This window comes from Haliotis rubra, unplaced genomic scaffold (assembly GCF_003918875.1).
Source record: "Haliotis rubra isolate DU_JTF1 unplaced genomic scaffold, ASM391887v1 Scf157, whole genome shotgun sequence".
Classification (NCBI taxonomy): domain Eukaryota; kingdom Metazoa; phylum Mollusca; class Gastropoda; order Lepetellida; family Haliotidae; genus Haliotis; species Haliotis rubra.
In genome coordinates this window covers 851,241-865,917 of record NW_025765525.1, presented here as the reverse complement: position 1 = coordinate 865,917, position 14,677 = coordinate 851,241, and the positions used below count along the sequence as shown (strand labels likewise).

The 14,677-nt window shown below is 41.6% G+C and overlaps 1 protein-coding gene across 1 annotated transcript; it reads right to left on the bottom strand.

Moving 5' to 3' along the window:
- Window positions 1-341: 341 nt before the first annotated feature.
- Window positions 342-9,513, bottom strand: LOC124271067 (flavin-containing monooxygenase 5-like). Its single transcript, XM_046706137.1, has 5 exons — window positions 9,074-9,513; window positions 5,755-6,120; window positions 5,008-5,562; window positions 4,534-4,699; window positions 342-1,059 (listed from the first exon to the last, which is right to left on the bottom strand). The coding sequence occupies exons 1-5, from the start codon at window positions 9,329-9,331 to the stop codon at window positions 803-805; spliced, it is 1,602 nt and encodes a 533-aa protein (XP_046562093.1). The 5' UTR covers window positions 9,332-9,513; the 3' UTR covers window positions 342-802.
- Window positions 9,514-14,677: the final 5,164 nt, after the last annotated feature.

Genomic DNA, 14,677 nt, shown 5'->3' with positions numbered 1-14,677 from the left:
AGTCACCGTCAACTTTAACTAGGTCATTGACCTTGATCGGGGTTAGCCTGATGGCGGCCATGTTTGTTTACAAACAATACAAACGATTGGGTTTTTTAAGGTTACGTATTTTAAAAAGACTACTATATATAACGCAATTTTATTGCAAAATAATACCGTCTAATAAAAAGAGTATTCATATTCTTTAACCTTTATGTTTTCATTTTTAAATCTCGGAATGTGTGAGTACAGCACGTTCTAGTTATCAATGAAACGGTATAAGTTGTCAATGAATTTGGATCATGAAAAGTAGTTCCGTCAACCAATCATATATCTTCACTGCTTAGCTGACCAATCAACATTGAGATCACTGAAAAGCACATGTGCGATTATCACAAAAATAATCACCTGTGTATCCTAGCCCGTATGGGTAATAAGATAAACCCCAGCACATAAGGTTATGTATGTATGTATGTATGTGTGTGTGTGTGTGTGTGTGTGTGTGTGTGTGTGTGTGTGTGTGTGTGTGTGTGTGTGTGTGTGTGTGTGTGTGTGTTTACATGTATTACAAATGGTTGAGGCCGAGACTAAGACTTCAGCAGTAATTTCAGTTGATGAAAGGAACCCGCCCCTAATTCAGCAAAAAGTGTCGCTCAAAATGTCAAGGGTATGTACACCATTGACATCCTTTACAGTTTCCTGATCCTGAATGCCACTATGGGAAGTGTATGATCATCTGTGTATAATTCAGTAAATCTTTAAAAAGAAGAAAAAATAAATCCATGCCGAGTAATAATCGCCCGACAAACTCGTCACAACTCATTTACAGGAACACTTGGTAAAGGACGGCAACGACCACCACTAGCAGCACCAGTGTGAGGAGTCTGTGGGACGACTGCTTCTGTGTTCCTTCAGTCAGAGGTCTGGTCTTAAAGGGGTACTCCATTCTGTACGTCTGGGTCATGATGGCCTTCCGGGCCCCTGACCAGGAGCCCGGCCCCCTCAGGCGGTATTGGTAGGGGGTGGTGGGGCCGAAGTAGCACTTGAGTCCAAGTTGCGGATCAGTCAGCAGAAGACGGCCTGGAACAGATTTGTTAGTTGTTTGGAAATCGGATAGCCTATCAGGAACCTTAAGTTCTGTGTTTCCACACAGGGACATGAAATGTATCATTTAGATTGATTCTGGACTATTGAATCATTTGTTTGTGTCATTTCGCTTGTTTAACACAACTCTCAGAAATGTCCTAGCAGTATGTCGGTGGGCTGTTAATCGAATCTGGGCCAGACATTCCAGTGATTGACATCGTGAGCCTCGATTTATGCAACGTGTGTCAACCAAGACATCGAGTCTGACCCCAACATTCCGCTTGTCGCCTCATACGACAAGCATTACTCTTTTCTAATCTGGCCCAGATTCGAATATATATATATATATATATATATATGTGTGTGTGTGTGTGTGTGTGTGTGTGTGTGTGTGTGTGTGTGTGTGTGTGTGTGTTCCAATCTCTATGTGTGTGTGTATTCCAATCTGTAAGTCATAAAGTCATTAAATGGATCTAGGTGGTCAGCAGGGTTGCTTGGCTGGTCGCATGTCATCGCTTCCGAACTGCGTTCATAGATGTTCATGATGACAGTCACTAGTTGGCCCACCTAGTGAGTGAGTGAGTGACAACCCAATGATTAAAAGTATGAGCATCCGTCTACTCAATTGGGATACGATGACATGTGTCAACCAAGTCAGCGAGCCTGACCACCCGATCCCGTTAGTCGCCTCTTATGATAAGCATGGGTTAGGGAAGATTAATTCTAACCCGGACCTTCACGGGTCTTGGCCCTCTAGGCTCCTTACCTTCAAGCCAATGCTAAAAAAGCAGTAATATCGCTGTCAGCTGCGTTGGTCAAGTTAGGTCAGATAAGATCACGAGACGAGAAAGCGATAGAGCGAGAAAGCGATACAGCGAAAAAGCGATATACCAAGGTGAGAAAGCGATAGAGCGAGAAAGGGATAAAGCAATAGAGCGAGAAAGCGATAGACCGAGAAAGCGATAGAGCGATATTTCACATAATTTTTCCCTGTCTGCACATGACGTCTTGCTATGGTGGCTGATTAGGGCCATTGCTTTCTCGCCTTAAAATTCGGAGGCGAGAAAGCGATATCATGAAACAAGAAAGCGATAACATGAGATGAGAAAGCGATAACGCGAGACGAGAAAGCGATAGCACAAGACAAGAAAGCAATAGCACGAGACGAAAAAGCGTTATCATTGCGCGAGAAAGCGATAGAGCTCGAAAGCTCGATATTACCCACAATTCAGTGCTGTCTGCGCATGATTGACTACAAACGGGAGCTCAGTCGCCATTCGTAATTTCTGGATAGTATTAAATCGTTTTCAGTAATGTTCTTGCCCATGAATGGCGTTGTATGTTTAGACGTTTAGAGAATATCTAATACAGACGTAGACTTTCCTTTGGCATGCAATGTGCACGTATGCAATAGTCATATCGTGAAATAACGGAAACGTTCATTTTGTGATGTGACTAAGGGAATTACATATTTTATGACATGACTGGATTCGAATTGTCTTAAGCAACTTAATCACACCTACCAATTGAATTATTTCTTTGATGGGCATTTTAGAAGTTGAGGTGATGAAGCATATTGACAATTATTATGGATATACAACTTTTCTGTGGAGGCGACGTTTCGACATAGATTCTAATGTCGCTTTCTCGTCTCGTGATATCGCTTTCTCGCCTCCGAATTTTAAGGCGAGAAAGCGATGGCCCTAATCAGCCACCATATTAGAACGTTAGTAAACCCACCCCGAGGAAGACGTAGCCATTGCTCAAGAAAATTGCAAGTTCGCGTTGAAGATCTTGCGATGTCTGTGGTGACATTGACTTGCTGACAAACACGTTTACACAGCTCGTCCCAGATGTGTTCGATAGGATTGAGGTCGGGGCTACGCGATGGTCAATCCAGAACTTGAATACAGCCATTCCGTAGATACTTCTGTGCAAGAACTGCCGAATGCGGTCTAGCGTTGTCTTGTTGGAACGTCAGTCCTGGGCCATATCTCTGCATAAATGGAAGCAGGACAGGTTGCAAAATCTTACACCGGTACTGGGCAGCATGTACGTTCCCTCAAACGACAACAAGGGGAGCAAAACGCACCCCCATACCATTACCCTGCAGCCACCAAATCTGTCCACTTCACGTTCTCAGATCTGACCGTGACGTTCACCTCGTCTGCGGTACACTCGGGCAAATCTCAGTGTGAATAGAGATTTGTCACTGAAGACAACTGAATTCCGCTGTCTTTGACTTAACCTTATGTGTTCATCTCCCTCTGGTGGAAGTTGTAGTAACAAATCTGTTTGGAAGATGACATAATCGTAACCGTATTGCTTGATCTCCCCGGACTGACGTCACCCATCATCAGGCGGTCGGCAACAGTTCCGGTTTGATAAACTCTCATCATAAGACTAAAAATTGTTTGTTGTGAGCAATTAAAGGATCTTGCCACAATGACCACAGACTGGTCAGCATCAAGCCTCCCCACAACACATTTGAAAGGCGTGGCAATTCCCAACAAAGATTAAAATGAAAAGTTTAATTTGTTTTTCCATCTCACATTCAATGTGCGCGTTCAGTTGAAGCATACAATGCAGCTCATGGCCTCTTGAATTTGCTTTTCACAAGTGCATTTCGAGTTTTTCACCTTAATAGACTACAAATTTAAGTTTTGTACATGAACTTACATTTCACGAAATTAAAGCATTCACACTGTTTACTATTGTTTAATATACTTAAATTAGGTTTGGGTATTGCCAAACGTTTCGTATTGCAATTAATATATTGTGATATGTGTTGGCGAATTACAACATGTATTGAATATATTGTGGGTTAAGGCAATGAAATTACTGTTTCCCTTCTTTTGAAACAATGCCATTGGCCACTGTCAGGACTCAGGTGTGATTTTACAAGAGATCAATTGAAATATTTAATGTTTCAAATTGAAGACTTCGCTCTAAAGTTCGGAACTCGAAACAAAGCCATTTTGGTTTGTTTATTTCTACAACGGCACCAATCTATTTTGTTATTTATATGGTTTAAAAGTCATGCAAATGCAATTATATGAAAAATATACATTCTCAAAACTAGTAATGTATAATAATATAAAGGAAATATAAATGTTATTAGTAGTTTTGACTACATCACGAAAATTACCGATCGTATAGGGTGAACCGGTTCGCGAAAAGTGTACTGCAATATGTCGTATTGTGAAGTTCGAATTGCAATATGCCGGTTAACCGGTATTATCGCCCACTCCTATAAATGTATTTGATTAAACAGAAAACGATAAGTGTCCAAATTTAACAGTGTCAAGTTTTCAATTTTGCTCAGTACAGGTTTTAGACATTTAACTAGGGGTGACGGTTGATGACACAGCACTTGATGACTTGAAATGAGATAATTAAACATACTCAATACTCATACTCAAGTGTAGAACCTCCCATTCTACCTAGACGCGATAATTCATCATTCACCTATATTCGGCCGACATTCCACAAGTTCTGCCAGTTCATCCATGAAGTCGATGTAGTCAACCTGGATGGTGTGACGCTGGGACTCGACATATCTCGCCGCCATGGCCGCCTTCTTCTTCCCGATGTCTGCCCACATCTCGTTCTTTGAAGGGAGACTGCATATGCCCTGGTGAACACAGATTATGACAATGTGGAAATATGGAATGTGTTGGAATGCACAGTAAAGGCTCTTGTATGGAAAGGGTTTTAACGCGTCTATCTGTATACAATCAAGTTCCCATTTTGAAGTAAAAGGAATAAGGTCCAGATGTCCCAGCAAACTCTAAAAAACAAACACACAACATTCGGGCAGTGTCCTATAATACGGTTGGTTTTACATTTTGCAGAATAGGATCAGGTTTGAAATAAATGAGTGATTCATTATGATATAAACTTGTTCCAAATAAAGAACCAGTAAAAACGACAACTGCTTACTGTGAACACTCTGGTTGCCAGGCGACACTGCAATTCTACAAGGGGCATAATGGCGCCAAGAGGCTGAAAGCAACCAATCACCACCAATGTCTGTTTCGGTAGGTCAGGTGGAAACATATATTTGAACATCTTGACCTTATTCTTCTGAACGTCGATCACAGATTTATCTATGAACGGGAAGCCGAATATATATCCTGTAGCCAGTATAATAACGTCGATATCATCTTCCACCGTCCCGTCGACGAACTCCACGCCAGTCTTGGTAAACCTCTTGATGTCAGCCTTGATCTTTAAAGAGCCAGTCGAGATTCTGTTGGGCATATCATCGTTTACAGTAGGATGTTGAGCAAATACCGAGTGTTTAGGCTTCAAGGAGTACAGCTCGTGGTCGAAACGTTTGTTCAGCTGTTTCTCAACTATGTTGCTCAGTGTCTTTTCGGGCATAGCGTGTCGTATTGAATTGATAAAACGAGTGCCTATTTGGAAATCGCCGGGAATGCCATTGTCCTCAATTCTGTTGAGTACCCAGGCACCACGCCTTGTGCTCAGAAACACCTGTTGACAGAAGAACATAGTCTTCATCTTTATTGTGGGATCCAATATTTTGGTATCCGATATCTATTTGAACCCACACTAGGATTATTTCAGCTGTATGACGGCTACATATAATAGAGACTCTTACCTCCGTGTTACTTTACGTCAATACCAACTAACTAAAGAGCTGACTTTCATACATTCCACACTCACCTGCCCGACCCTGCTCAGCTCCACAGCCACGTCCCCGCCCGAGTTGCCGACACCGACAACTACGACCCTCTTCCCAGTGTACCCGGCCCAGTCCTTGTAGTCATGAGAGTGAATTATCTTTCCCTGGAAGTCCTCTTGACCTGTGAAGTACGGCACGTTCTTGCTGGCGTGATGACCCGTGCACACCATCACCGCGTCAAACACCTGCGTCTCCTCACTTCCGGTCTTGTGATCTCTGATCTGCAGATCCCATCTTCCGGTCTGGTCGTAGTCACTTGACTTCTTCACTGATAGGATCTCTTTGTTGTATTGGATGTGTTTCTGTAGGCTGAAGGCATCTGCATACATCTTGAAGTACCGCCATACCTGGAATCAGTAAACGCTGTGACGTCAGAATAGTCATGGTGTTCTGTTCATCACCCTCCTCTAGAGTACAGGTATACGCATTTTATTAAATTTGCACTAACACCTGGCTCCATTCCGTGGTTGTCCCGATCTCGCATGATTTTCATGATCAATTTAGCCAACAATTAAATGGACATACTAACTTCCTATATAAGCAAAATGGGATTTTTATAGCTTGTTTATGCATTAAATGTCTCACAAACACAATCGTTGTCAATTTGGGTGGCCGCCATGTTGACTGAGTCTGGTATGTAACTCACATGCTGATTGGTCCGTCGGGCGGAATAGGGCAGCAAATGAAACTGGCTGATGGAAATCAAGGGCGAGAATTTGCCATCACGACAACCACGGGAATGGATGCTGGGCTTTGTGTTTGTTAGCAAAACAATATGCCATGGAGACAAAGAAGGTATCAGGTTTTGTTTTGTAACTAAATGAACTGCAAATCTTATAATAATGAATTCTACTACCATTAGTATTGTTACTACTACTACTACTACTACTACTACTACTACTACTACTACTACTACTACTACTACTACTACTACTACTACTACTGGAATAGACCCATAGACCCCCAGAGCCAGAGGCAAATTCCTTCCAACAAACCTGATCTTGTCCTTTTTGATACATCCAATTAATTTATATATGTTATTAAATTTTCTGTCCCTTTTGGCAAGATTCAGAAAAAACATGGCTCTTGAAATGCCTTACTTGCATACCAAGTACACTGTCGTCAGGTTCCTCTATTGTTCTTGGTGACCATGGTGTGGTACCTTCCGATCTATTAGCACAGATGAGTAGAGTGCCCTTGTTCTCCAACTCTTCTGACAATCTGAGTAATACAGGAGCCTGCAGTGTTGGGGAGTCTCCAAATTCTCCGGAGAGTTCCCGGTGGGATCGACTAAGCAGTGCTTCCTGGGAGAAGCCACATTTGCTGTCTGGGCTGCGATGGGACAAGGGTACCTGAACTGATGATCAGCCTTACCAGACTGACTGTGTCAGGACCACCCAACCACCCTCAGCTGCATTATTTTTTCTTCTGTAAAACATATGATAACTGGAACCCCCTTTGCTAAATTCATGTATTTTGATAATTGTACATTTATTCCTTAGCAATGTTAAATTGGTTGTCGTAACGGTATGGCTGAAATATTGCCGGTTTGACGATAAATATTAACTCACTCACCCACTCACACTCAAACTGTTTTCATCTCTTGTGATTTGTTTTCAACTTTGATCAAAAGGATAACATGAAGTATTTCCTAGTGTTTCCATAAAACGTATATTTTTTTGTCAAGTGTAAGGATCGTTATAGACATTATTATTTGAATTTTAATGAAACATCGAGCACTGTACTGATGGTGTGGTTACTTGTTGCAAGGTAAAGTGAGGTGTGCTGAAATGGAGGTAGCCTTGCGTTCACGATTTTTACACCAATATGGTGACGAGGATGCACGGGCATAGGAGCAACTTGTAGAAGTCAGGGATGATTCCAATTTTATAGAGCTAGCCCCCTAAGATATGATGCTGATACCTAACATGGATGCGTTATAGCATCTCCTATCGCCAGGCAGGGGAAAACATGTACCATCTTGTGGATGGGCGTATATCCGGAGAGCGGAAGGTCGGCGGGTCGATCCATAGACCGATAAAAAGACACACATGCATGCATGCACGTACACACGGCTCGATTAAATTAACTTGATTTGAACTGCATAGGTGCTGTTGACATAGACAAAATACACCCAATAATGCAACGTTGCAACCTGGTCACATAAATTGAAAATTGATATACGGTCGGTGTGCTGCTAAACATAAATGGCGTATTGTTGTCAAACGTTGCGGAGACGTGCACAATATATCAAACTACCCTCAGTCTGATGACGTCATGACAAAGAATGCATGACGAAGTGACCACCGGCAGGTTGACCACAAAGGGACGGACCATGGACGGACTGATGATAATGACATGAACTGAATTTGTTCTCATACTGATGTTAACTTCAGCGGTATTAGAGGTACAGCCCATTAAACAACATGTACACGTGGTGTTGATATAAACGGTAAAAGAGAAGTAGACGCTGCAGCAAAAGCTGCTGATGAGAATGAGTGAGTGAGTGAGTAAGTGAGTGTGGTTTTACGCCGCTTTTAGCAATATTCCAGCTATATCACGACGGGGGACACCAGACATGGGCGTCACACACTGATGAGAATGAATATTGAACACCAAACTAGCTTGTACTGTAACATATGTTATATTTGGGATTACACTTTCTTATTAAAGTACAAATTCCCATGCGGGATTCGAGCCCACACCCTCAGAGTCAGGCAACTATTCGCCAGCACACAAAATTATCCCAAAAGTTACATATGTTACAATTGACCACTCTCTAAATGCCATTGTGCAATCATAGCTTGTTCTAAGTGAGTGAGTGAGTTTAGTTTTACGCCGCACTCGGCAATATCCCAGTTATATGGCGGCGGTCTGTAAATAATCGAGTCTGGACCAGACAATCCAGTGATCAACAGCATGAACATCGATCTGCGCAATTGGGAACCGATGACATGTGTCAACCACGTCAGCGAAACTGACCACCCGATCCCGTTAGTCGCCTCTTACGACAAGTATAGTCGCCTTTTATGGCAAGCACTTGGGTTGCTGAAGACCTATTCTACCCCGGATCTTCACGGGTCTAGCTTGTTCTGTCTGTAACCAACAGGCAATATGTTCATCAAAGTTTGAATCAAGCTGAAATAACAAACCTCTATCAAGTTCCATAACATTCAGTCGATCATAAACATACTGCCCATATCACCCATAAAACATAATTTAAACAAAATATACAGCCCACACAGGGCCCCATTCCATGTGAACAAACAGCGGCCCATGCGATATAATAAATGTGTTTACCTGAGTGTTGTGCATGAAATTGGGGAACTCTTTGGGTATAGGGAAGTCGCTGAAACACATCATCTCCTTGCTTGTATTGATGACAGTTGACTTCATCACGCATCCTTGATCCTCGCGGACCTTTTCTGTGAAATTCCATAATCCCCCGAGCTCGTCAGTTCGCTCAAAACAAAACGGCTCCAAACTTTCGTCCACACAACATTTGATGGCAGTGAGACCGCTACACCCGGCTCCAATGATTGCGACCCGTTTCGCCATTTACAGCAGTCTGACCCTTTCTGACTACACTGTATATATTGAGCAGTTGGGTTATGGTTATGGTGAATTTGTTTGGCTACAGAGTGCACGTCCACTCGTTGTTCCTCAAGTCGTCTGCTCACAATTACAAGTAGTATTGTAGCACTATTTGATGGTCGGAGGTTGTGTAGCCAGGCGGCCTTGGTTATGGAGATCGCCAGTCGGCCAACAAATTATTGCTGGTGATGTCAAGTGAAGGAGTCTGCTTGTTGCTTTGAATTAATAAAACTGGCAATTGCTGATTGGCATCTGTTACGTTGATATACGTGGCCTGTGACACAACAAGTGAATTAATAAAAGTGGCAATTACAGATTGGCAGCTGTCACGTGATATGTGTGGCCTGTGTCACAACAAATTCAATGGCCGGAGCCACAGCCATTACAGCGGAGAAGCTGCTATATAAACAGCACTGTCAGTGAAGTCAGCAGGCAGACACATAAAGAAGAAACTGGGCACATTGACATCAACCCAGCTTCTGGCTCCAACCGAGCATCTCGCAACGTACAGGCCACTAGCCAACTTACTTCCGGAAATTGAATTGTATCAGTATATCAGTATATCTAAACAAACCAAGCTCCCACTTTCAGCCCAGCTCATTGAACGCAAGCGGCCATTAGAAATTGCCTGGACAAAAACTAGCCCAAGCGGTTTCATGCGTGCCAAAACATATGCAATAGGATCTAAGGCAACCTTTATACACCCGCCTCACCCACCCCCCACCCCAAAAAAACAACAACAACAAAACAACCAAAAAAAAAAAACCCCCAAAAATAATAAAAATAAAAAATAAGATTAAATAAATAAAAATATACCATGCGTGCCATTTTAAATTATAGTTTGTGGCGACATTTCTCTACAGCCAGTGCTTGTCATGTACAAAATCAATGAAGCTATCCTTCCTTTAATTATTAAGCATAATTTTTTAGAGATTTATGACCCCCTTCCTTCCCAGGAAGGAACAAAATGGGTGAGTGTAGACTTTATTGTTTGAAAAATTGCACGCACGTAACATGAACGCGCAATTATGAGAATTTGAGAGTTTTTTCAACTGGGTTAATTATGGATTTTAAATGTGCTTTTGATTAAATAGAGAGGTGTAAATTAGGGTATAAGTTAGCAAAATTAGGCCTCCGAGGAAAGTTTTTGTCAGTTGTTCATTCGTGGCATCTTAATGTAAGGTCATGTGTGAAAATGTATCTGTCAATATCCAATCATTGTGAAATTCTGCAGACTGAATGACTGTGGAATTTTTTGTTTTCTGTTTATGTAAGTGATTTTGAGGAGTCTTTCCGAAAAGATAAATGTATACCTTACGAGTTTAAATCATTAAACATATGTTTGTTTATGTATGAAGATGAGCTGATGATGATTCATATTTTCTGGATGTCTTGAAGGGTTGCATATATAGTAAAGTTCGTTGTCGGCTTATTCAAAAGACAGTCGTTGGAAATTCGAAGTGAATATTGTTAAAACAAATATAACAGTTTTTAGAAGAGTTGGTAAAGTTAATTCATCAGAATGTTGGTGCTGTAATGGCAGTATCAGATATAATGTCTTCATCATCTTCAATCAAGAAAATCACCCAAGATTGATATTTGTACAGTTTTGAAAGCACTTCAGGATACATATCTTCAGTATTTCTTGTGTCTTTGGACCCCACTGCATATGATACAGATAAGTGAAAAATCATGCATACGTCTCTTTAAAAGTGCTCCATATTAATTTCTTCAGTTTGTCTTCTTTCATTTCTTCTGTTAGACCTCTTTTCTTGGACAGCTGTCGTTTCTCATAAAACAAATCTTTGTTTAGATCACACCTAAATATATTTGTCTTATACCATGCTCTTCCCGGTCATACATCTTCATATATCTTTTTTTCATGTCGTCTGTGACATCACTTAAGATTCGTCATCATCATTTTCCATTTCAGGACATTGTTTATTGTGTAAATGTCTTTGTAAGTTGTGGTTATTTCTAAACACCTGACCATAGCAGTCACAGCTGAGTTATCTTCCTCCCACTTCCTTTTGAGTCGCACTTGGCATAGCCCAGGTGGACCGACTGAGAATTTTTTGGAACACCAGTTTCTTCAGTGGTTTTGCGTGCATTCGTCCACAGTAATCACAAGATGGCAGTGTTGGGAGGGTTTCTTCACACGTCTGCTCACTCTGAAAGTCTAACTCGAACTGAATTGTCCTGGCTTGGAGGTCTCCTTTGAAGCTGAATGCATTAGGACATAGTCGCAAATGGGGACGTGTTTGTGGTTTTAGATCTACCAAGAAGTATCCATAAGGTTTCTGGGCAGCCCTTTGAAACTGGTCCATGAAAATTTATAATTTTCTGGATACATTTGCACTGCCAAAGTCATGATGGGTTGTTTACCGATGGTAACGGGTTATGTCACCCCAAACACGTTCACCCTAGCACAGATTCACCCAGGTTGGTTCACCCTAAACAGTTTCACCCCATTTAGAGGTTGTTTCACCCGGTTAATAATAATTATTATTATCAACTTTAAAAATGTTTCAATATTTTAGTCGTCTATGTATAGTGTCGGAACAGCATATGTAGATTGTTTGAATAATTGTATCTGTTCATTTTGGCTGTGTTGGCTAGGGCAAAGTCCTCAGTGACGATAGCAAGTAGCTGCCTGGGACAGGACTGAACTTGTTGAGAGTTTCTTGTCTGTGTACTGTGTCCAGAGGTTAAGAAGCTTCTCGTGGATCTTCTTGTATTTCCTATTGTCTCTTGATAGAAGCTCATTCTGGACCAGGCGCACTTGGGTTTTCACTTGGTTAGCCTCACTTCTCAAGAGTGCTGTTTTGAGAGTGAAAATGAACGTTGGAAATGTTGTTAATAACACAAAAGACAATAAATAATGCTGTGCAATAAAGAACGGATTGCCCGAACACATCATGGAACACATCACATGACAACAACAAAATTCATGCACAACACACACGAAAAGCACAAATTGCCTGCGTAAAACATGCTGATTAGAGGTATAAATGACCGTCGGCAAAAAAAGTACCTCCGCAAGTACCTCCGCAAGAAAAGTTTATTTTGCAATGCCAAGATTGTCACCAGAGGAACGAGAAGAGGCGTTGGGCATGTTGCAGGTTGGCACATCAAGCAGGATTATTGCCAGACGATTTGGTTGCCATCATTCCACCATCATAAGACTTGCCAACAGGTACCAACAAACAGGAACCACTAGGGACCGCCAACGTCCTGGCCAGGCACATGTTACCACCAGTCGCCAAGATCGAGACATTGTTCGGCGCCATATTCGGGATCGTACGTTGCCGGCTGCCAGAACTGCTAACGCTGTCCACGGCCGGCGTGGTTTGATCAGTGCTTCCACCGTCCGACGCCGTCTCCATGCGGCAGGATTACGGTGTCGACGCCCTTAAGTTGGACCCATCCTGACTGATAGACATCGCCGTGAACGCCGACGATGGGCTGAACAGCATCGTTTGTGGTTGTTACGACGTTGGCATGGTGTTGTGTTCTCCGACGAGTCACGTTTTCACGGGCGTCTACGGGTATGGCGTCGACGGGGAGAACGTTACCATCAGGACTGTGTTGTGCACACAGATCGGGGGCAACATTATGGTGTGAGGAAGGATCAGTTATCATCACAAAACCGCTCTTGTAGTTTGTCGTGGCAGTGTGAATGCCCTTTACTACCGTTCCCTTCTTTAACCAACATCAAGATCTGCACACATTCCAGCAGGACAATGCTCGAGCGCAGACTGCACGTGTTGCAACACAGTTTCTGGCAAACAACAACATTCCTCTACTTCCATGGCCTGCATTGTCACCAGATTGGTCTCCCATTGAACACTTGTAGGATTACATCGGCCAACGCCTCTCACGTCGCCCACAGATCAACAACCTTGGGGAACTTGAGAATGCCTTGCAACAAGAGTGGAATGCATTGCCTCAAAACATTATTCAGAGACTTATCAGTTCAATGAGGAGACGTTGCACAGCTTGTGTTGCTGCTAACGGTTGTCATACACGTTACTGAGTTTCCAATTTGACTCCATCTTTCTTTCATGGTCAGCTGAATTAAAACTTCACTGTTTTGCTGGATTGGTTCTTGTTTCTTTTCTTTACAAATCAAGTATGTAAAAATTACATCGATTGCTCATTTATGCTCTTGGAAATCCAAACTAATACAGGTGGTGCGTTTTCAATGATGTTCAGTATATTTATAATAACATTGACGGTAAGAATCTGTTTTCTGTTCATTTCTAGACGTCGTGTCGAATCTCCTCAACGTCTTCGAACATTAACATGAACCTTAGAACCCCGTAATATTTCAACAACTGTCTAGCCATGCCATTTGCAATAATTCTAGAAAACAAGCTCTTACTCCTATCGTGGTTGGGATCTCAATGAGATTAGTATTTGAGTAAACAGCTAGTTATACAATGACAAAAGACAACCTCTAGACATAGACAACCAATGCACAAATACTCTAATATTGATTTATTACCAACGACAGATAGAGTTTCACAAACACAATGAATATCACACTCTCAGTTACAAATGTTTACCCCAGTGGGCCACAGGTACTCCAACTAGGGTCAAATACGGACAGTCTGGATACCATTTTTCATGTTCGACCCAGGGATCCATTCGTGACCAACTCGTGTTATTCCGAGACAAGCCGAATAGCGACTCGTGCCCCTCTGGAAGGATTTCATATTGGCGTATGAACATCAGAACTACTTCGAACAGGAACGATAACTCTATTCCTGTTTCATTCCAATGGTACTTAAGATCACCGAAGTACTCATACATTGTATTGCTGGTTTTGTTTGTAAAGAATTAAACCTCCTTGATACAACTAAAAGAAGGAGAAAAACATATGTGTTAAAGACATATTCTGACGTAATTATTACCAGATGTTCACCTTATATTTCCAATTATATTTCTGAAAAGGGTTTAATAATCACAAATGGGATTTGTTTTATTGAATATGCAAATAAAATTTATAAAAATACACAGCTATATTAAATCCCAAAGCAGAAACTCAAATATGACTGGAATAGTATATCAAACTGAACATACGTGTAACCTTGCTGTCATACCCCAAGTGGAATTTTAAATGAATTCGCTGAAAAATATATGAATGACCAAAATAAAGTTAGACTAAAATATTCACAGAGATGTGAAATCTATGCAATGTTAATGATTAAAGTTGATTAGTTTCATATAGATATAATATTATTGTTTTGAAACGCATAGCGATTTATAATTACATTCTCTACAACTGTTGGAAGCGCACGTTCAATT

Coding starts and splice junctions, on each gene's coding strand:
- LOC124271067 (XM_046706137.1), bottom strand. CDS start 9,331: ATGGCGAAACGGGTCGCAATCATTGGAGCCGGGTGTAGCGGTCTCACT. Junction 5,563..5,754: donor AGCTGAGCAGGGTCGGGCAG/GTGAGTGTGGAA, acceptor TTCTGTCAACAG/GTGTTTCTGAGCACAAGGCG. Junction 4,700..5,007: donor TGGCAACCAGAGTGTTCACA/GTAAGCAGTTGT, acceptor TGTGTTCACCAG/GGCATATGCAGTCTCCCTTC.